This window comes from Pelmatolapia mariae, linkage group LG4 (genome assembly GCF_036321145.2).
Source record: "Pelmatolapia mariae isolate MD_Pm_ZW linkage group LG4, Pm_UMD_F_2, whole genome shotgun sequence".
Lineage (NCBI taxonomy): Eukaryota > Metazoa > Chordata > Actinopteri > Cichliformes > Cichlidae > Pelmatolapia > Pelmatolapia mariae.
In genome coordinates this window covers 13,330,950-13,354,376 of record NC_086230.1, presented here as the reverse complement: position 1 = coordinate 13,354,376, position 23,427 = coordinate 13,330,950, and the positions used below count along the sequence as shown (strand labels likewise).

General features: G+C 41.0%; 1 protein-coding gene across 1 annotated transcript in view; it reads left to right on the top strand.

The window, feature by feature from the left end:
* grin2aa (glutamate receptor, ionotropic, N-methyl D-aspartate 2A, a) overlaps positions 1-23,427 on the top strand; it is a 162,935-nt gene that overhangs the window by 4,249 nt on the left and 135,259 nt on the right. The window contains exon 2 of the mRNA XM_063471516.1: positions 7,461-7,961. Coding sequence (XP_063327586.1) covers positions 7,464-7,961 — 498 coding nt within the window. The 5' untranslated portion in view covers positions 7,461-7,463. The remainder of the gene's footprint in view (positions 1-7,460; positions 7,962-23,427) is intronic.

Below are 23,427 nucleotides of genomic sequence, written 5' to 3'. Positions count from 1 at the left end.
TAGTTCGTATGCAAAGGAAAGTAGACCTTTAAGTTCAGCAGCGCATTGGTATTCATACAGTTTCCTTCTCCTGGTGTCTGTTTTTTTCAAATGGAAGAATCTCATTTTAGAATGAAACTCTTGAAATAGAAAAGGACAGAGGGATAGAGAACCTGGGGAATGAATGAAATTAGTTGCAAAATAATAGGAGAATAAGTGTGCAGGGGGAAAGAAAGGGAAAACAAAGCAGAATTATTTTAGCATTTAGCTATTGTTGAATTATTCTTTGTGTAATTGGGCACAGTGTTACAAGTATGGAGTGGCGGCAGGAAGAGAAACAATAGAGAAGGGGGGTGTGTGTAAAGGAGTGTTACAGTATCAGGCATCCAAATGCAACCATGTTATTTACTGAGGTTAAAAAGCCAATAAATAAGCTGTAGCATTTCAAAATATTAAAATGAGAAGAAAATGGTTAGATTCTGGTGCAAAGAAACAGCTTTCCCCTCATTAAAAGCTGCTTTGACAGCAAATATGTGCTATAAGTGTCTTATACTGCAACAAATGAAAGTTCATCTTTGTCTGATTCCAGCAGGGTAGGCTATCTTAGCACCCAGACTTTCACTGTGAAACCACTATGGAGCAATACCTGGAAAATTGTAAATGGTGTTGCATTATCTTGCTGAAATAAGCAAAGCCCACCCCCAAAAAGGCTAGTCTGGACTGTAAAATATGCATCCGTCCATTTGCTTCTGCTTATCCAATTCAGTGTCGTTGGGGGGCTGGAGCCTATTCCAGCGACTGTACCATAGGGTCGACTATGACTATAAGATATGTTGCACCAAAACATGAATAAATTGTTTAGGTTCAGATCTTGACAGAGGAAAGTAAAGAATATGTGCTGGGAAAGAAAAAAGGAAAAGGAAAAACAAAACCTGACTGCTAAAAGACCGATACTGACACCAATATTTGCTAATCAAATCTACGCGGGACAATATTTTTTTCCTTGAGACACCCAAACTGATTTCTCTAACATTTAGGTGCATTTATTTGTGAGGCCATAAAAAGGTAATATGACAGTAGAGTCGTGGATTGTTTGTTTATGCTCTTTCTCAGTCTGCTTGTTGCGGTTGTGGTGTTCCAACAACATGGCGCCAAAAGAGAGAATCTCAGAGTTCCCTCTGGTGGACAAACTCAAACATTTTTGCCTTAGAAATGCCGATACCATATTTCAGCAAACTGCTAATATCGGCTCATATATCCACCCCCCATATATGGGTCAGGCTCTAAAGAAAAATGACAAATGGAGAATAATGGTTTTGAGAATACACACAGTCAGCTCAGTTTGGTAGCAAATGGTCGAGATGGCATAAAGATGCAGTATGAAAGATGACATGAGGACAGATGGATAAGTGAAGGTATGAAGTGGTGATGAACGAAGTCACAGATGAGCTAGTGAGGAATGGAATGAAAAGCATGAAGTATTTGGGACACTCTTTTAAAAACCAGAAAGTAATGCATACATACCCACACATCCATGCCCTGGGTTGTGGCATAGCAAGAATCACACTTATCACCCTCAGTATCAACCACTCTGACCGTGACTCTGTAAATAAATCATAGAGTGTGTAAACTATGTTAATCTAATTTTTATACCACGTAGAAGATAGCAGAAAGAACAAATGTGACCACAGCGGCACATGCAATTATATTAACCGTTACGTAAAGATAATGCAGCTTGAATTATTGATGCATGTGAAACCTAGTTGTGTGCCGATCGGAAATGTGGGGTTTGTGACCGTGAAGCACGAGGGAATTGCGGCCGTGGCTTAGCGAGAGAGATTTTTTATTGCCAAAGTGTCTGCGTGGAGAGCGTCCTGTGATTGAATATGTAGAACAGGAAATGAAATGATACCTATAAAAGCGCCTCACTTTCTTATTGACGGATCACCAAGAGTGAAGAATTGAAATTAATACGCGCACGCACAGGGAGGATCTGTTTTGTGCCTCATGCTCGTGAGGAAATAGCAGGCTGTGTGTGTATGTGTGCATGTGTGAACACTAGCCAGTAGTATGGATGTGCCTGCCAAACATCATTTACGGTTGTGATGCCAAGAAACGGTAGCCTTTGTGTGACGACAAACTGCCCAATACGATTTGGCTGGGGGTGCTCTCTCTCTCTCTCTCCCTTTCCTTCTGTATTTCTCGCCCTCTTTTATTATACCACTTTTTTTCTGCCTGCCTTGCTTTACTTCCTCTATTTTTTTTTATCCTCTACTGCTATTCTCATCGCCCCAAAATATCCCTGTACTGCTGCAGAGTTGTGACAAGGAAAAGAAAAAAACAAAAAAAACACAACACTCTTTTGTTTGTCAGATTTCCACGGCACCAATTGGAACTGAAACATAATCTTGTCATCCACCGACTCGCCTGTTTCTATAAATACCATATTACACCAAATTGGTGCCATTTTGACCCTTTTTTATGAAACTGATTTGTGCTGAGTCCCGTCGCTGTGGCTACTCAGAGCAAAGGCTGCGTGTGCGCACTTTCCCTAAATCATTTTCCACGACGGATGCTGCATCTCATGAAATTGTCTAATAGCTTGCTATCTGTTTTTGTGTGTGTGTGTGTGCATCATCTCGAGAGAACACGAGAAACAAATACTAACAAACAAATACTAATATTGATGCATGTACAGCACATGCACGCTGCACATTTATAGAACAGTGTTGTTTTAGTTAAGAGCATGTCCACCAAAGCTCCTCTGTGGAGACTTTCCAGACTGTGTGGGCTTCATAAGGCCTCTAAATGGTGAAACATAAGACTGGAATGCTGTTCTTTAACAGATTCTGCTCAAGTTCTCTTCTGAAAGACTGTAAATGTAATCTGCTCCACAGGTAATGTTACACAAACAAAATTCAGTTCAGTTCAATTCAATACTGAACTGAAAGAAATCATTTTAATAATCACAAAAACACTTGCCTCATGGCGTTTTATATTATGAAGACCCTACAATAGTACAGAGAAAACAGAAAAAATCCAATAATCAGATGAGTTCTATGAGCAAGCACTTGTTGACAGTGGGAAGGAAAAACTCCCTTTTAACAGGAAGAAACCTCTGGCAGAACCAGGCAAGGGGAGGAAGACAGGAGAAATGAGAGCAAAAGTGAATGATAATAACAAACGATTAAATGATGAAATAGAAGCTTTTGCTAATTGGATCAAACTGTGACTATTGAGCAACACGGTGGCACGGTGGTTAGCACTGTTGCCGCACAGCAAGAAGGTCCTGAGCTCAATTCCACCACATTCTGTGTGGAGTTTGCATGTTCTCCCTGTGTTTGCGTGGGTTCCTTCCGGGTACTCCGGCTTCTTCCCACCGTCCAAAGACATGCAGCCTGTGGGGATAGGTTAATTGATTAATCCAAATTGCCCGTAGGTGTGAATGTGGGTGCGAATGGTTGTCTGTCTCTGTGTCTTAACCCTGCGACAGACTGGCGACCTGTCCAGGGTGTACCCTGCCTCTCGCCCTATGACAGCTGGGATAGGCTCCAGCACCCCCTGTGACCCTGAAAAGGATAAGCGGAAGCGAATGGATGGATGGATGTGACTATTGAGTGGAATGTGTGTTTGGAAGTGGCAAACTTTAAAAAGGACTTTGTGATCATGTTGTCTCTCGGCTAGTGAAGCAGGATGGAGATGATCGCTCCAAGTAATGTATGATGCATTTAAAGCCTGAATTCAAACAAAAGCCAGTCCCATAGAATTCAATTACTTCACAAGCTGCCAGGGCAAGCCTGCATGTAATCCTGAGGCTTTTTGGCAAAGGAATATGACGACTTCTTGACAGAGACACTAGGAATCCATTAGGCATCAGCGCGCTCTCTGCAGTGAATGGACTGAGATTTTGGATGATTCATTCTCCGGTTTCTTCTCTCAGTGTTTCTGCTTAGTTGGGCAAGAGATGGGTGGGGGGCAAGCATTCCTCTGCTTGTTTTAAAAACACAGGATGACACAGTTGAGCCCGCATGCATTATTCAGCTCACATTAGAGCCCGTCCTTTGGAGTCTCAATTTCATTACAAAATCACAAGGTATGACAAATTCTAGCCTACAGAAAGTAATCTGAAACTATCATTATACTTTGAAATAGACAGTGGAGAACAAGCTTTCTCTGTGTTTCAAGCAGTTTGTGTTGAGCGGTCATAAACAACAACAAAAAAAAAGTCAGAAAATAAAAAGCATTTCATTGCACTTCTTAGGCTGAAAGGCACGATGATTAGGCCAAAATGTTTATGACAAAAACAACGGTAAGGGCCACTGTGAAGGCACTTGACAGAGAAACTGCACGCCACACGGCTGGTGAATAGAGAGCTGTGCTTGCCCCTGCAGCCTTCAGAGGGATTCAAGCATGCGATGCAAGTATGTGCACTAGTTGATGGGGAGGATCGGATGTTTGAGGTTCCCAAACTCTTTACAGTGTGAACAAAAAGCAGAATGCTTCTTCCTTGGCCTGTGGCCCAGACTTTTCAGCTTCTTTGATTAAAACCTTTTAATATTTTCTGAAATAACTTGTTAAGTAAGAAAAGTGACAAAGAGACATGAGTCACTCTGTTCTGCTGTCTGTCCATGAAAACTTTTGCCACCCTGTTGATTGCTTTCTATGCTATTCTGTCTTAAATGTTAATGGTAAGAGTGTGACCTCACGAAGCTGTGCTGCCTCTGACAACAGCATGCTGAACAACAGCTCCTGTGAATCAGTTATGCACCAGCGGTCTCCGCACCCATGCAAAAACGTAAGGGCCTGTCAGTGAATCCATAAATTGTCAACAATACACATGGACGCATTATGTGACCATATGTTTCATGCCTTTCTGAGCTCGCTCACGCTCTACTGTTCAGCACACCTGCTCATAAGTCTTAGAATGCCTGATGATGTTTTATGCTCGCTGAGCACTGGCTTTTCAAGGAGGCCGTGAGTGCTCTCTCCACGGGGGAGGGGTTGCGTAGAAGCGATGATGTCGCTTCGCTTTTCTGTTCGATTTGTGCAGAGTAGCTGTGATCACCGTCTAACCTGTTAGTCACGTTGGCACACACAAACATTTGTTTTCAGCGAGGTGCCCTCGATCACCATACTTCTGCCCCTTCGTCGGAGGCATGCGCTGTCTAGCGTCCCATGCTATTTGCAAGACTCGCCCTTTTGTATTGGTCTGCTTTTTTTTTTCTTAGCCTTTATTTAGTTTGTTTCATATTTACCTATGGGGTACAAACTAATCTCTTTGTAAGTGTATCTGTGTTAGCAACATTAGGTTTTTTGATGGGTTAGAAAAGATTTGTATATCTGATTTCTTTCCATACAACTTGAGTATTTTGGAAAAACGCATTGGTTCGGTGAGGCATTTAATGAAAACCTGGGTGTGACCTTTGCACCCAGTGGTTTCATACACTGTTTAACTTTTATAGATTTTTTTCAATGTCTTCTAGAAAGAAGTAGAAAGAAAGAAAATGCCCAAAAAGTTTTTGGGATTTACCTACCTGGATGATTGAGCATGCATCAAAAAGTTTGTGTATGTTTATTAAAATAAGATATTTTAATATTTACCATGAAATTAATCAAACTTGTAATGCAAAAAAGTGGACTTGATCTAAGGTTTCAATGCTTATTTATCTATAAGATTTCAAAAGAGCGCTTAGCAGTTGGATTAATGGAATGATAAAAAACAATGTGGGCAGGGATGGAGCATCATGTCCTCTTAGGAGCCTAGGCCTATTGCAGCATAACCAAGAGATGGTTCAGGGTAACCTGATCCAGGCCAAACTGAGGAACGTTTTAAGTCTAATCTTAAAAGTAGAGAGAGTGTCTGCGTCTCGAATCCAAACTGGGAGCTGGTTTTACAGGAGATTTAAATTTAGAAAAGTCAATTCTGGATTAAACAGGGAGTCAGTGAAGAGAAGCTACTATGGGAGACATGTGCTCACTTTTTCTAGTTCCAGTTATTGCTTTCGCTGTAGAATTTTGGATCCAGTGAAGGCTTCTCATGGTAATTTAAGAACAACCTGATTATAATGGATTACGGCAGTCCACGTAAAAAAATCACAAACTAGTTTTTCAGCATCACGTAGTGTTGGGCACGGTGGCGTCTAGGGTGGACCTAGCGTCTTACCAAATAATAGCTGGGTTTGATAAGCAGAAGAAAATGGATGGATGATTTGCAGTAAAAAAATTGCAGAAACATTGTTGGCTTCTTTGTAATGATGTCAGTAAATCTAGAACCCACTGTGAGAAAAAGCTAAGTAAGCAGAAGGTACTTTCAGCTGCTGTTTCATTTTCCAACACTTGATTTGGCACAAACTTTACATCAAATGCCTATCTTGACACGACCCTCCCATTAATCCACACTTGGGACTGGAGTTAGGGTTACACTAAGTGGATTAGTGTCCTCCCAGATATGAACCAGAGATCTTTACTGAATAAGGCAAATGTGTTAACCGCTATACCACAAGTTAAGCTAATGTAAGCATAGGTGGGTCCAGTATTTTGGCAACACCTGGTTGCTGAGTGATAGCCTGTTCCTCTAGCTGCCAAAAGTATTGAATTTATCCTAAAAGGCTATTGATGTAGTGCATTTCTACACAAGAAATTGTCCACGTAGTAAAAATTTGGTCAGCTCTTGACAAAACAATTGACCAGAACGGTTAACTCTAAGACTAAACACTGATACTTTTGTTTAGCAATTATAATGTTTCCCATCTAAGTAGCACTGAACTAAAAGTTATACTGACTATGTTGGTAAAAACAGTCCAAATGGAAGACTGTTATCATTTGTTCTCGAGCCATGATGTTTATGTGACAAAGAGCACTTTTGGCTGCCATTTCTCATATTTTATGGTAGATAAAGTTGAGCTGAATGATCCTCAGTCTGCCCACTGTTACGTCAGCCTCTTACGCACATGTACATGCACACATTTTTATTTGTCTGCTCTGCAAAACACTGCAAATAATGGCATAACTGAAAGTATCTATCTGACAGTTTGTCTATTATTGTCATAGAAATCCTTTTGTACTGTAAGTTGAGTAGCATTCTTTGCCGATTGGCAAATGTTAGGTTATTACACTATAAAAATGTCTTGTTGCCTTTTCTGAATACTGAACAGCTTGCTCCTGAATCATCTGATTCTTGCAGTCGTGACCATAAAGTTTATACTTGTTAGTCATCTTCTTTTTCTTTCACCCCTCCACAACTTCCTCACAAGGCCATCTCCCACCTCGCAGGGTTTGTGTTTAAGAAAGTTACTAAGGAGAAATGAAGACGAAAAAGAAAGTTCCTACCTGAATGTGTGGGCTTTAAGAGCTGTGCATTAACAACTTATCTGTGCTTTTTCTCTCCCTCATCGTTCCACACCTCTTTCTCTCTCCAATCTCATTCACGCTTTGATCTGTCTTCATCCGTCTCTTTCACCCCTCAACTTCCTTTCATGTAGGGGATGAAGTGTTTTGGCAGTATGTCCCTCAGCAGCAAAAGAAGTAAGAGGAGGAGTAGAAGGGGCAGCAATCGCAGCTGTAACGGCGAAAGTAATAGCACGCTGCTCTCCCTGGCTCTCCTGGTGGCGTTGACCATGATAGCCGATCCCGTGGTGGCTCAAAAGCAGCGAACTGGTGGCTCAGAAAAAGTGCCGGTCCTGAACATTGCAGTGATCCTGGGACGCACGCGCTACATCTCAGACCGGGACATCCGAGCGCTGTGGAGCAAAGAAGACCCCATCGATGTCAACGTGGTCACACTGCTGGTCAATGAGACTGATCCAAAAAGCATCATCACCCACATGTGCGACCTGATGTCAGGAACCAAGATCCACGGCGTGGTGTTCGGGGACGGCACTGACCAAGAGGCCATCGCCCAGATTTTGGATTTTATTTCCTCGCAGACGCTCATACCAATCTTGGGCATTCATGGAGGGTCATCCATGATCATGGCTGACAAGGTATGGAGAAGTAAACTGATGAATGAAAGCCAGGATGTAGAGTGAGTGAACGGAAAGATGTTGTTGTTGATGGATGGACACAATAGTGAGTAAAGTATATGAGAAAAGACTGATGGTTAAATTGCTTGGCTTTATGTGATTTGCCAAAAGTTGCTGCTTTCGGGTATTTTACTGTTATAACCGTCAACAACTTGTGAAATCAAACTCTTGCCGAGTGAAGGGAATTCTCACCAAATATCTGGACCTCACATAATATCATCAGTTGGTATCTCGAAAAAGAAGCTGCAGAGCCAGGGTGTAGATGGTAGAAAGACGTGTGGAGGAGCGAAAACAAGGTAGGAGGATGAGGTAAGTATCTGCAGAAAAGTGTTGGAGGACTGGTTTGGAAGGAGAAAGTATTTAAAAAGAACAGGAGAAAGGACAGAATGAGGGATGTAGTGACTAAACAAGAGAAAGGCGAGGAGAGAGAGCGAGAGAAGGAAATGTGAAAGGAGTGGGTGTTGCCGTAGCCTGGCTAACACTGACTGCGTGGTGCAGTGTGCTCTAATCTGGGAAATCTCCATTCATTGTGCAGGATTCCCTCAGACATGGTGCAGGAGTCTTGATTGGTCCCCTCATTTGAATAAGCAAAGCCAGTCTCATCGAACCCTGAATAGGAGCAGATGAACAGCGCATGATTGTGTGGTTTCATGTGTCAGTGCTTAGCTCCTGGAATTTGTCACATTTGCCAGATTGTAACAGAGGGAGCGGGGCAAGATGAGAATTGTTATGTGGAAATAATAATTTCATCATATTAAACTGTTAAAGGACACCTTTAAGAAAGCAATGCTTTATGATACAAGTGAAAACATCACCTGCATCATCCAGGTGAGCAACAACGGTTTTGTCCAAAACAAATTCTTCCCTGTACTGTAGGTCAGCAATTGGGAGCTTGTTGCGTAGAACTGAACGTCATTTATAAATATATATTACCACCTTCATTAGTTTAGAAGAATCAGAACCAGAAAAGAGGACAGAAATGCACATGTGCGTAGTAATAAATAGAACGTACGTAGTGATGTCGAGCAACATTGATAAAATAACCTGCCACAATCATAGAATTTAAGGTTCACCACTGCAGATAATGGAGGAAAACTGCTCCTCTGTTCAGTGTGTTACAATAATGATGCCATTCTGTGTTTTAATGCACTGGTTGTCCATGCACTGATCTCACTGGGTATTACAGCAGTCCTCGCTCCTTCTTGATCACCGAACAAACACAACATATCCAGAGAAAACATGTCTAAATATGTACATTTGGTCATGCACAGATATTGGCTGAGGAAGGCAGAGAGTGATCTGTCTCTGGACAGATCTGGAGCGGTGGCTCTGAGAGGTAAAGCATACTGTTACTCAAGGAGACAGGAACTAGAAAAAAAAGCTGCAAAAAGCACACAAACACAATGAAAGTTTCATAAAACACAACGGAAACAGAAAAAATGCCATCATAACTCACAAAAAAAAACTTTCACAAAACATACCAGAAGTGTTTTGGGGAGACAATAACATGACGGAACAGCTGCCGACATGACAAGCTTCCAGTAAGTGTCCAATATTAAAAAAGTACCTACAGTATTATATGAATCATGCATTTAAAACGCACATGACCTGCATCTTTTTCTACCTGACAACACTGATGAATCCACTGCTTATTTTAAGTGTGTCTCAGTGCAATCTTTCACTTATTTTAGCTTCTGTCACTTTAGCAGTTGTTAGATCACATTATTGTCTCCCCAAAGATACTTACATTGTGTTTTCTGAGGTTTCAACTTCCATTTTTTTTATATAACTTCCACTGTGTTTGTTGTGTTTTGTATGCTTTTCACTTTTTCTGTTTGCTGGTGTTTCCTTAAGTCTGAGTGTGTTTGACCTCTCATACTCAGTATCTTTAGGTACGTTCTCACATTTGCTGTCAGTGACTTCGATGAAAGCCTGACCAGCTTTATGGTGTTAGATATACTTTTGAACATCCGCATGCCACTGTTAGCTAATCTGTGATGCAGTGCCTTGGTATAATTGCTGTGAACCAATGAAACTGTTGTGCTTGTTTCGTTAGTGCTAATGTTACTCAAGATTACAGCTACACTTTCTCTAAATTCTTTCATTTCCTTCCCCATCCTAATGGCTGTAGTGTATCTTAAGTCTTTTCTACCACTTTTCTGTAAACATTTCTCTCTTTTCAAGATCCTCTTGTTCAAGAAAATCTTAAATCTTTTGGTCCATTTGCCCTTAAAGGAAAAGCCTCAATCTTCGTGTTTTATGCCATTAAGCTATCTTCCTCTAAAGTAGTTCAACAGATTTTCCACCAAATCTGACCCTGTGGTCCACAATAAAACATGCAGTTTGGTTAAGACTGTAGAACCTCTCAGAGATTATCTTGTTTATTTACAGTAAATATACAAATGTCTTAAAGGTACTGCGGTAATGGTTTATTGATCCTCTAATGCTAGATGTGGCACAGTTCTAAGAGATAGGAGGGATGGAGAGAAGCAGATAAGTGCTGCAGGAGAGGGCTGAGGAGGAGGGAGGAGGTGTGAGCTGGAATAGAGTAGGTGGAGAGGGGATGCGGAGAAATGAAGGGGTAAGAGATAATCCCTCTTTTTGACCAGAGGTGATGTTGAGTGGAAGGGAATTACTGAATGTCCTGATTGGCACCTGCCACACTCCACCTATTTCAGTAACACACACACACACACACACACACACACACACACACACACACACACACACACGCACACACACACACACACACACACACACACACTTAGTTTTACTTCCTTCAGGGTCACAGGACATTACGTTGACTTACATTTATTTTCTGTATTTTTCCTCAAACCCAAACTGTAACTACTCCATGCTTAAGGCCTCAGTCACACAGGTCTAGAGACAGGTTGGCAACCACCAGTTGCTAGGCCAACATTAATATTTCCATACAAACTATGAGTGACAAGCAGCAATGTGCAAGTGACTGATGAAATCACAAGGTTTTTGGTGCAGCACTGCAAACCTCTTTGCCACTGGTTTGTAACAATTTTTAGCAACCTTCACAAACCATTTGGCAAACAGTTTGTGAATACACAAATTTTCCTCACAGCCACTGATCAGTCTTTAGGCCTGTACGATGGGAACTTTAGCAAATGATTTCACAGTGACTGTCACCAACCTACAGCAAACACTTTGACCGGTTGGGGAACACACATTTTTCCTGGTAATCAGTGTTAGCAAGGCATATACCAAGTGATATCTAGGCCTGCTAGTAACCCTAGCTTAAACTAAACTTAACCTTAGGCTAGACTTAAACCAACTCTGCAATTATTTTTGCTACGGGAACAGTTCTCTACATTTTGATTGTGTAAATAGATTTGTGTCTCCACAGCACTGCTAATAGAAGTATACACTAGACTTGTAGTCAAGACCGCCTAAACCAAGACCAAGACAATACCAAGACCAGAGGGCATCGAGACCAAGACAAGACCAAGACCAAGACAGAGTGAGTCAAGACCAAGACAAAGTCGAGACGAGACCAAGACCAAGACCGAGACAGACCGAGTCAAGACCAAGACAAAGTCGAGACGAGACCGAGTCCTAGACAAAGACGTCTTTAAATCGCAGCCAGATGCTGGTTCGTTTACGGGTGTCAGGCATATTTATGTGTTTTTGCAATGCACTCGCACAGCCCTCCTCACCGCTGTCTACTGTCTCACTCACTTACTGAGAGGACAGACGCACGCTCCACTTGACTGTCACGTCTCTCACCCTCTCTGTTTTTCACATAATGATATTATCCTATATCCTCGCATGTGATTGGCCACAATATGGAGGGATTGGAGCATAGCTGAGCCACTGTGTGAAAGCTGAGCAGCGAAAGGAAATTAAGTGAGGAGCCGGCTCTCGCTCAATGGGAGTCGATTCTTCTGATTCACTACAAAGCACTCTCTAAGCACGGCTCTTAGAGCTGATGCTTTTGCGCATGACACATTATCGAACGTTACGTTGTGTGTCATGGATACTGTTGACTTAAAATCTCCCGACCACTATGTCGATCTGAGACAGCAAGACCAAGACAGCGAGACCAAGACAAGACCAAGACCACGTAAAAGTGGTCTCTAGTATACACTATATTTCTCCTGTCAGCACATCATATTAGGAGAAAATATTCCACTTTAAAGTGCTCATCACAGCACTTTGTCTTCTCTTTGCTTTGCCTTGCACCTTTTGTGTAGCTTTAAACCTACGTAGTGCTCATCCAAGATGCAAATAGTCCTTATACATTAGATATGATGGACTGTATGTTCCTTTTGAGTGAAAACCTTGTGACTTACATAATATAATACGTAATAATGCTTTCAACTCAGTCACTACATTCCAAAAAAAATCGTTTTCAGTGCATAAAATTCTTTGTTACTCTCAATATTTTTTTATGCATATTTTTGGTGTGCAGAGCTATAAATTGTTATAGAAGTGGTTGGACTGGTTTAAAAACATTTTCTCATTGCGTTTAATAGGAAATTCAGGCTTGAAGTTTGACCAGAAATGGTTTTCTGTGCACTTTAACACACGTTAAAGGGAATAACTTAATATACGATGAAGACCCTTACAGACTTTGCCTCTGTGGTTTCCTCTCATTTCATTGCAAAGGTTATATAACGCCTCGCCCTCTGTAGTTGAAGGTTTATTCGGCTACCTTAGTGAGTAGCCGAGCCTCCGTGCCGCCTTCTTCCAAGCAGATTTCCGCTAATCCTCATGTGAAATATGAGGTGAAGCTCGCCTCCAATGATTATGCCTCGTAAGACCCTCAGTATGTTTGTCTGTTCACGATTACGCCTCCGTGCTTGTATGATGTGTGTGAAAATTCCCTGCGTATACGTTACATGCTTTAATGCCTTTGCGTGCACTTTACCTCGTGCGTGTATGTTTCATTTGCCTTGAGGCTAAATCTCTTGGTGCTGTTGACTCCCAGTCAAAGATATTTCCACGTTAGCCTCTGGAGAATACCATCTAAGAGTTTCCCCCTGTAATACTCTGAGAGCAGGCAGGACTCAAAACGCAGACTCAGATTGTAGTTTGCTGAGTTTATTTACAGTGATGCAAAAAAAAGGGATCATTTACAGTCTCTATGTAAAGTATCCAAGCTGATGGTCCAATGGGTTCCACTCTGTCATTAGGCTCGATAGCGAAACAGACTTCTCTCTCCAACTCACACTCACAAATCATCATCGAGGAAAACAGGACAGACTCCTGGACAGAAGAGAGAATGGTGAGAGGCAGGCACACAGAAACAGGTGATCAGACTTACAGAACCGAGATGAGTATCTACTGAGACTGATTTGAGGCTCAAGTGCTGAATAAGGAATGTCCTCCGTATCTGAAGGGAGCCGACTAATCATCAGACGAGGAGCAGGTGAGTTGATTGTCGCAGGTGTGCCAAGCTGGAGGGCGGGGACCAAGACATCCCCGCCTCTGAACAGTCACTGCGCTGTTACCACATAGACCCACACACAAACAAACAGAGAGAGAAACAAAGACACAAAAGGAACCTAACAACAACAAACAAGAAACCCTGACCCAGATAAACTCAGAGACAATTACATAACTAAAGCCCGTTTCCACCACAAAAAAACAACAACAACCAAGTATCCATAACTCGAAATTTCAAGTTACTTTTCTCAAAATTTCGAGTTAATAACTCGAAATTTCGAGTTAGCTCTGCCGATCAGTAATCTACGTGAATGAGGTCATTTTCTTGTTACCCGGAAGCATACGGCGCAGAGTAACGCGCACTCAAAACCAGATCACAACAAATTGGCGCTTTTGCGAGTACGTTTGCTGATAGTAACGCCATGTGATTCAGCTAATAACACAAGGATTTCATCATTTTTGAAGCCACGCTGAAAATACTCAGTAATCTGTGCATTCATGACTGGATATAATACCGGCAGCTTAGCTGTAGCATTACTACCTGAGGGCTTCAGCTTCCGGGTAACAAGGAAATGACGTCATTCACGTAGATTACTGATTGGCAGCGCTAAATCGAAATTTCGAGTTACTTTTCTCAAAATTATGAGTTAATGAGTCGAAATTTTGAGAAAATAATTCAAAATTATGAGAAAACAAGTCGAAATTTCAAGTTATGGAACCTTTTTTTTTTTTGTGCCGGAAACTGGCTTCCATACTAAACTGTACAAAGCTTAAGTTTAAATCATTTTCTTAACTTAAATCAAAACAAACATCTTCGTATACATGTTTGTTTTGGGGCACAAAAGACCCAAAACAAACATGTATACGTTTCATTGCGCTCTCACTTTCCTTGTACTCATTGTTTCCATCTTCTGCTTTCTCCACGTGTTGTCCCTCGATCTTTAGTCCATCGCTCCATCCTGCTATCTGTCTTTCTTGCTTGTTAATTAGATGAATGTTGCAGTATCTCCACTCCTTGTGGTACTCCCTCCCATACATTCCTCAGACTTTGTTGAATAATGCAGACTTGCCTGTATCGAAATGAATACATTATTGATTAAGGAAAGAAACGTCTTCCCCTGCTGCAATCTAAGCAACTAAGCTTGACAGTAGCACTCTGGCAAACTTAGATAAAAATGTCAGAGCCCAAGTTTTTTTTACTACATTTGCGGTGTTTTTAGTGTGACATACTTTGTCGTTCCTTTACTCCTTTACCAGATTTAAGTGTTTGACTAGATGTCTGACCTAACTCGTTGACTGGACTCAATAATAGCAGCTGGATCGTGTTGGTCACGAAGCCTTAACTGTGTATTCCTGAGTCTTGTCTGTCCTGACTTGGAGCTGTCCACTGTCGCATCGCGTCTGAGCCGTCTGATGTCTTCTGTTGCTTCAGCTGCTTTCTTTGCTTTTTTCTTTCCTTTTTTTCATTTGTAGAGCATGCCACACGAATTAAACCATGGTCTGTATGCACCAGATGTGTTAACAGCAGTGATGGGAGATGTCCTTCCCTGTTTTGCTTCTTGAAGAAAAGACACTTTACTTCTTAATTAAACAGACAGTGTTCAAAGAGTCAGAAAATTTGTGTGTGTGTGTAGTCTATATTGTTCCTCATAAGTCATGCCCTTCCTCTGGACATTGACTTTACACACACACACACACACACACACACACACACACACACACACACACACACACACACACACACACACACACACACACACACACAAAGCTTTCACGTAAGCATTCATCCCCAGAGCAGCTTAAAAAAATGTCACTTCATTTACATGGGTTGATTAATTAATATTTAAGCAATTTAAACAAATGAATGAACATTGTGCCTGCTGCGCAGTGAAGCACATATTTCCTATTCTACATGCATTCAGGAATAAGGCTGAGACTCTCAGATTAGCCTTCAATCACCCTCAGTTAAATAAAAAGCTGGTTTGAAAGCCCCCATTCAGACTGAAAAGAGGCAGCTGTTCGCTCTAGGCTGACTGTACCTATGACTACCACCTGTGTGAACAAGAGGCCTGGTAATCCAATGAAATTAAATCTGGCATGGTGTCTTAAGGTTAGCGAAACTGGGCTGAGAGTTATTTTCTGTTGTTTTTCTCGAGCCAATCAGTGGCGAGTTACGTATTCGGCTTCTGACATCACTGTCAGGTAGCTGTGGCTCAGGAGACAGACACATAATTGCAGTGTTTTTGGATCGATTCCTGGCTTCTCTTGTCCATGTGACACTGAAGTACAAAAACAAAAGCATCCAAAAAACCCCAGAAACAACTGACTGGTTGCTGTAAAGAGCTTTGAATGGAAGTCATTTACAATTTTAGCTGCACAACAAAGCTGTTGTAGAGGTTCTTGGTCGGCTTCCAATTCATTATTGCCACATTATTAAAACAAAAACAAGTTTAACTGATTCTCTTTGGGATACTGAGTTAAAATCAGGTCTGCATTTTTCACTGAAAACACAACTTACACAAAAAGAGCGTGAATAAAGTGGCATAGCCCAGGCGAGTAAAATCATTCAATGGGAAGAAAATTACACAAAAGAAAGGAGCACGATTAAATTGTTAAATACATCAAAATAAAAACAGTGTTACCTAAAATAACAATGCCGTTTAAAAAGGTGCTTTAAAGTTAAGTTAAAATATATAAAAATATATATCCAGAATATATCCAAAAGGTCAAAGGTTTTCAGCTTTTTTTTTTTTTTTACCACTATTTAACCCCATAAGTGACAAACAAATAAACAGATTATGTCCATAAATGTTTTGCTATATATTCAAATGCTGAAGGTAAACCTTAGAGTCCACCTGTTAATATTATTAATATTATTGTTTCTCTACAAAGGCTGTGTTACCTGTCTGAATAAGTGTAGTTTTAAATTGCAAATTGAATAGTTAGTTGAGGCTTTAGGTTTGAAAAGAAAAAAATCTGTCCTAATTTTAAAAGGTTTCAAAATAAGTTAAATGCAACAGCAACACATAACATATTACACTACCGTTTATTCAAACAAGACTAAGCCAATATACAGAGGCAATTTGTGAAATACTAAGCACACCCTTACAGCTTCTATAGAAATTAATAAGGGAAGTAGCAGACAGCCGCTTCTACTCAAATGTATCTGAATAATTGATCATAAGGAAGTATGAACACCTCTATGAAAAGCAGAAGTTTTGTCAGTTTGCTGGTTTGGAGCATTTATGTGTGTGACAACACAAAGCCAAGAAAAAGACCAAAACAAAAAAAAGACTGAACCAGTATAACTCGTTTGGACATCCTGCCTGGTGTAAGCCCCTTCTCTCTAAAAAGAGCATGGCAGCGCAGCTAAGCTGGACAAACCACAAGACTTCTGGAACAATCTCTTTCAGAAAGACAAAGCTAAGGTGGAGATCATGTGTCCATGATATTGTGGTAACTTTGTGGATGTGTAGGGGTGATGGTTGGGGCGCTTTGCAGTCACTCAGTTGACCATGATCTTCTCTGGTTATCAAAGTAATCTAGAGTCACATATGAGGACATCTGTCGAACAGCTAAAACTTGGCTAAAACTCGGTCACAAAACAAGACGGTAATCCCCAGAGCAGCAGCAAATCTACAACAAAACGACTGAGAAAGAAAAGAATCAAAGTGTCCAGACTTCAACCTGACTCAAATGTGGTGGGACCTTAAGAGAGCTGTGCATAAATAAATGCCCACAAAGCTGTAACAACTGTGAGGTAATTGTAGTCGTATTTAGTTTAGTTAGCTTAGGAGAAGACGACATTTCTGTTGTTAATCTTGCCCATTATCTCGTCTTTTTTTCGTCATCGATCATCTTTAAGTCCAATCATATCATGTGGCTGAAAGAATGCCCTGCCCCTCCCAGTTCACATAGTTGGCTCTGACTGTGCAGCGTAGATGTTCAAAAGAAAAACCATCAGCAACTGTTACCCAATGTTTCCATTCAACTAATTAGGCAGTGACGCACACACAGTATCCACTGCAGTATATGCTGCGAGTGTATTTATGTAATTTATTGATCCATAATGATGAAATTTTGTCGAGGGACCCGAGGACCCGAACAGTATTTTCTAATCATTAATTTACTAAAGTATTGTCCTCTACTACAGATGTACACAAGTATGTGTACTCCTGGAAATTTGTCTTTTTTTTCTTCCTTTTTTAAATTTAGTTTTGTTTGTTTTAGTTTATTTATGAATTTTTTCAAACCAACTGGCCACACGCACACACCTGATGTAAATGCCAGCATTGTTGTAGTAGATTTGTGTGTGTGTGTGTGTGTGTGTGTGTGTGTGTGTGTGTGTGTGTGTGTGGTGTTGCTGTGATCAAAGGACATTATTCATCCATCCCTGTTGTTGTCTCCCCTCAGGCGGTATAATTGCACACATACGCGCGCACGCCCGGGGCGCGCGCAAACACACGCACACGGGCTGTCTGATGTTTGTTGCTGTCTGCTTGTGTCAAATAGCAAATAGAAGTGGGAGGGAAGGAAAGGAGAGGGAAAACAAGTGAATAAAAATAACATTTTATATCATTTATGAGTTTGTCCAATTACTGCGTGGAGCCATTTGTTTTTGTGTGCCTTAAATCACACTGCCATTTAACTAGAGCATCTTCAGCCTGCTGAACCACAGGCAGGCTCTGCTGCACAGTAGCACACCTCTGCACAGATAGTGTGTGTGTGTCTTTATACGCTTGTACTTTATCAATATCATGCACACAAATTGATTTGCTTTTGTGTCTCTGTAATTGGTTATGCGCCTGTGTGTGTGTTTAGTAATGGCATCAATAGGAAGTTTTCTTATTGCCACACTAAGACCGTCCTCATTGAGTTTCCTGTAATAACAGCTTGCTTGTTAGCGCTCTTAGTGGTGTGCTTGTGTCTGACTTTGATTGTTAATATAAAAACACTGAAGTGGATATATGTGTGTGTGTGTGTGTGTAGGTGTGTTTTATTCTAATAGCCAGATTCAGCTGTCGTCCAGATGAGAAATGGCTTCTCACTGCTCAGAGGGGATCGATTTGGATGAATATGTGGGACTGGGGGAAATAGAGCTGTTCACTTATTCTATGACTATATTTCTTTCTTTTTTTTGCCTCTCTCTCTCATCTCCCTCTTCTTGCAGGCTCTCCCCAATGACATCTGTTCCAAAGTAGTGGAAGTTTTTGTTTGTGCTGCACAGTTTTCGGCTCGCCGTGCATATCAAGTTTTCTTCTGACTCGCCTCTCGCGCTATCCCCGTTTTCCGCCGTCTCCCTCTTGGAGCATCTCTCCTTTCTCCCACCCTCTCTCTTTCTCCTCCTGTCTCCTCAGTTCTTGTCTCTCCGTAAACGTTCATGTCTCCTTCCCTCTGTCTCTCGGCAAAGCCTCAGCTTTAGCCTCGGGAACAGCGGAGGTTTATGCAGAGATTGCAGCAGACACACATACTCACGGGCACATTATCAAAGCATTTTAACATCATCAGCTGTAGCCAGGTAGACGAACTGGGTCGGATTCATGGGGGGGGGGGAGAAAAACTTATAGCCCACACTCTTCCTCCTTTAACTTAATTGACATCGGCACAGAATAGAAGGCCCAACGCTGTGTAATGTGACGCCTAAACGGGAATATAAATTGATTTTGATGTTATTCTCGTGTAGACATTTACTTTAGTCTTTAATCCCCTTACGTGCCTCATCTTCCCCATTTTATCCGTCTGCCGCTACTTACTCCTCGCTTCCACCGCTGCCTCCATCCGCTGAACAAATCAAAATCTTTGTCGAGCTCGCTCCCGCAGAGAGAGATGCTCTAATAACGTCGGCCTGCGCTCGACATGATTTTGACGGATGATGATGTGCAGGAATTGATCATGCCCCGTCATGTGTATTCGCTTGCAGTGTGTAATACTACTACACTGACACCTCCTTAAACAATTTATTTGGAGCTAGTGCCATTATTACTAACTGCTTCCTCTGTGTGTGTGTCTGTGTACATGGATAAACTAACAACAGCCCGGCTAACATCAAACTAATCCCCTTGTCTCTTTGTCGTTGCATTTTTGGCTGTTTTTTTAAGTGTATGTGTGTAAATGACTGAATAATATGTGTGAAAGTTTTCAGTCTGTTTTTTTTCCTTGTTGATTAACCCAAATGTCTCAGCAGTAAATTGAATTTCTGATCTGCCTCTTGTCAGCCGTCATAAGCTGACACAAAAACCCCACAATAAATATAACATAAGCTCAGCAACTGAGAGACTGAAGAGGCATGCGGAGAATAACACAGCCATCACGGCTCTGAAGGAAAGAATTTTTGTCATCTCAGCTTAATCCTGACTAATATACAGATAACGCATGCATGCAGTTGCTGGCTCTGGAAGTCTTTTCATTCCTCATCTTTGTGTCACGAGGCAGTCGCATCAGCACGAGTAAAAACTTTTAACACCCCCAAAAACCTTCAGTCGCCGAAGCCTCAAAGAAAAACATTTTATGAGTGTTGAAATTGTCAGATTAAATTGTCTACTCGGGTGTTTTAATACACCTAAAACCTAGATCCTCATTCTCTCGACGCACTACAAACCGGTTCATTACGAGCGGCAGCTACTTATCAAGCCGAAGCATCTTTCAGGAGAACGTGTCAATCATAAATACAGTTTGGAGAGAGAGAGAGACGTGAGGGTTGATTTTTCAGAGTGCATTATTACCATGCGCTGTCGCTCACACCTCCTGAGATACATACGGATGAGTAAATATCAAATATCTTTGCCCTCAGGGATGCTGACATGGCAGCAAATTTATGACGATGTGAATATGCGCTTTGTAACGGTAAACACATCACTCTATTGATTTCATCCACGCTGACAATGGCATGGGGATCCAGATTGACAGCTTGTTAAGGAGTTGACAAAGTTTTTCAGGTAGCAGTAGGAGTTACAAAGTTACCGCCCTTGTAAGTCTGCAGCTACAGCCTCCTTGATATTTATGACTGCATTTATAGAGTCATAAATAGCCCAGTCATGTGCTGTGGATGACAAGCCAATAGCCCTATTCATATGATTAATCAGCACAGTTTTTTGGTGCATTTTAAAGATAGAGTTGTTTAGTCACAGTGTCATTAAATGAGTGTGGGCAGACAAGAGAATTGAGCTTGATCAATATCGGATTTTTAAGACTGATACTATATAAAATCCGATACTCCGACATTAGCCGATATACAACGTATGAAACAAAAACTGATTTCTCAAACATTTTTTTATGTGTAATAGTTATTTATTTATTTGTTTACACTCTGCTTAGATCACCTGGTTGTTGTGTTTAACATGGTTTGAAGGGTGTTTCTGTTATTTGTTATTTTCATTATCATCAGCTGCTATACAGCTGATATTTAATATTGGGCTCTACCAGAAAACTCAGACCAGCTAGGAAGCATGATAATTAAAATGTTAGAGTTTGTGGCTGTATCACTGCCAGCTCGCAGTCACTGATGTAACTTTGAGTTTTGCATTTTTATCACCGAGCACGATTAAGGCTACGTCAAAGCTGAAGTTGGACTTAAAGTGGACTTCATCCTTTCAGCAGGATAATGACTACAACGCATGTTTCAAAAGTGTTAAGCAAGCACAGAAACTGCAATATCAGCAGCGATGAAGAGCAATGAACTTATTGATGCTGAGACACACTGGGGTCCAATTGGTGAAGTGGGGCTGAGCAGGTGGGAGAACCTGATGCAGCGATGCGATGGACTCATTTCAAACTAACTCACAAATATTTAATTTTTTCAGATATTTCATAGCAATAAAAAAACAAACAAAGCAAAAAAATATATAAAAATCAGATTCCATCAGTAACGCAGCATGTACAGATAATTAGGATAATGCACACTTTAATTTTCCTCTTTATCGGCTGCTTCTTGCTGAGCAGTCCTTACTTTGAAAAACATGTTTGATCTCCAGCTCTTGAGCCTCTTTCTTACATGTTCAGAGTAGTTAATTAAAGATAAAGGGAAATAAAGACATTGTGTCTGTAGCTACAGCACCAAATTGTGTGCCAAACTGCACAGAAACAGCAAGTTTTATCATAATTGTTTTAACCTGTTTCAAACAGTGCACCTGAAATTACCTGCTGCTGCAAAAACACTCTGCTCATTTATCCTCGCTCCTCTGCTGCAGAGTCCAAAGGGTTCTCATGTGTCCGCAGTTTTCCGATGTCGTGACGTAGGAACGCCTTGGGTGCCCGAAAACGTATAATGTTGACGATTTGTCACCTAGCGTAAAATGTTACGATTTGGGAGTGAGAACGGGTTGTTTTATTGACATCTGCATGACAGGGATGAGACGAGAAGAAGGAAAACAAAGAAATGTCGAATGTGTAGGTGGCAACTATCTTAAAGTTATCATGTGGAAGAAACACATGAAAAATTAACTGACTTAATATTATTGTGCATTAAACTGCCTATCAGATTTAAATGGCCCACTTCCTATCTATCTATCTATCTATCTATCTATCTATCTATCTATCTATCTATCTATCTATCTATCTATCTATCTATCTATCTATCTAATTGTAAAATTGAGTGTAGTGTAGTGTTTTAGGTGCATACATGCTATTTATGGGTCTTTTCGGCCTGTTAGTAGGTGGTTGCTAGGCAAAAATTTGATGTCGCAATATCCGATGTAGACAAGAACCTTTAGAGGTCTAAGATGTACCTTAGGACCCTCAAGTGGTTAGGAGGATGGATGGATGGATGTACTATTTAAAACACTTTATTTAGTTGTAAAAATCAAGGATGTGAACTTATAAGCCTTTTACTAAAGTGTTAAATTACATAGCTTTCTTCACAAGTTGTTAGGTTGACAAGTTGTGCACATCTTTATCTCAAATCCACGGTGAGTTTCTGTAGCTCTTTCTCTCATACAGTATATTCCCTTTTTTTCTCCATGGGTTTTGGTATAGTCTATTCTCTAGGCTTGTTTGTGCAGTTTTTTTATGCCACACACTGTTATCTTCCCTTCTAGCTGCTTTGGGATTTGAGTTAAACTCCACCGTGCTGGGAGGTCAGACAACAGTCACTTACTTTAAGTTTGATCTAATTAGAAGAGCTGCGGAAAAATAGACCTCCCACTCCTCAGACCTCATCCTGGAGAAAGATGGAAAAAAATTGGGAAAAGGGCATTTAATGAATGGTATGGAAGACATTTTGTGTTTTTTTTCTTTCTATTTGTTAAACAAAAGCAAAATCCACTTTTAACATGCTAAAGATCAAGCTATGAACAGGAATTTGATCATTTTCCAAACAAAAAAAAGGTACTGGCTTATAATGTAGTGCTGGCCATCCTGTTTAATCTTTTCAGACCAGAATATTTGTTGGGCTTGTGTTTTCTTCTATCAGTCCAGGGCTTCTTACATTCCACTGTAGTCGCCTTCCTCCCGCATCCTCATCTCTTCCTTTCATCTGCATTTCTCATCTAATCTTGAAAGTCTGTCTGTCCTTCCCTCTCTCCTTCTTTCCCCATCATATCAGTTGTTAAGTGTTTGAAGATTATACAGAGAGATTTCTCCTTGTGTCGAAGCCATGCCGAAAGAAGTTGGCAACAACTTCACCCCGCTCTGCCTGCCCTCTATATTGCGCTCACACACACACACACACACACACACACACACACACACACACACACACACACACACACACACACACACTGGACACACAGCACTTATCGTAGCTAAGTGTGTCCCATACTTTTGAGAGTTTGACGCAGCTCCTTCTTCTTTAATGGAATTGCTTTTTCTGTCTTTCCCCCCCACCCACTTCTTTCCCATTTTTGCTTCACCTGTTTCTGACTTAAAAGAGCACATATGTACCCAAGTATACATGCAACACATGCACTGTCATGCAAAGTTGCTGTCGCTGCATTAATCTGCAGTGAATAAGGCTGGCTTGTTTCCCTCCCCTGCCCGCTTCATTCTTAGCTCCTCCAGCATGGCAACACAAAAT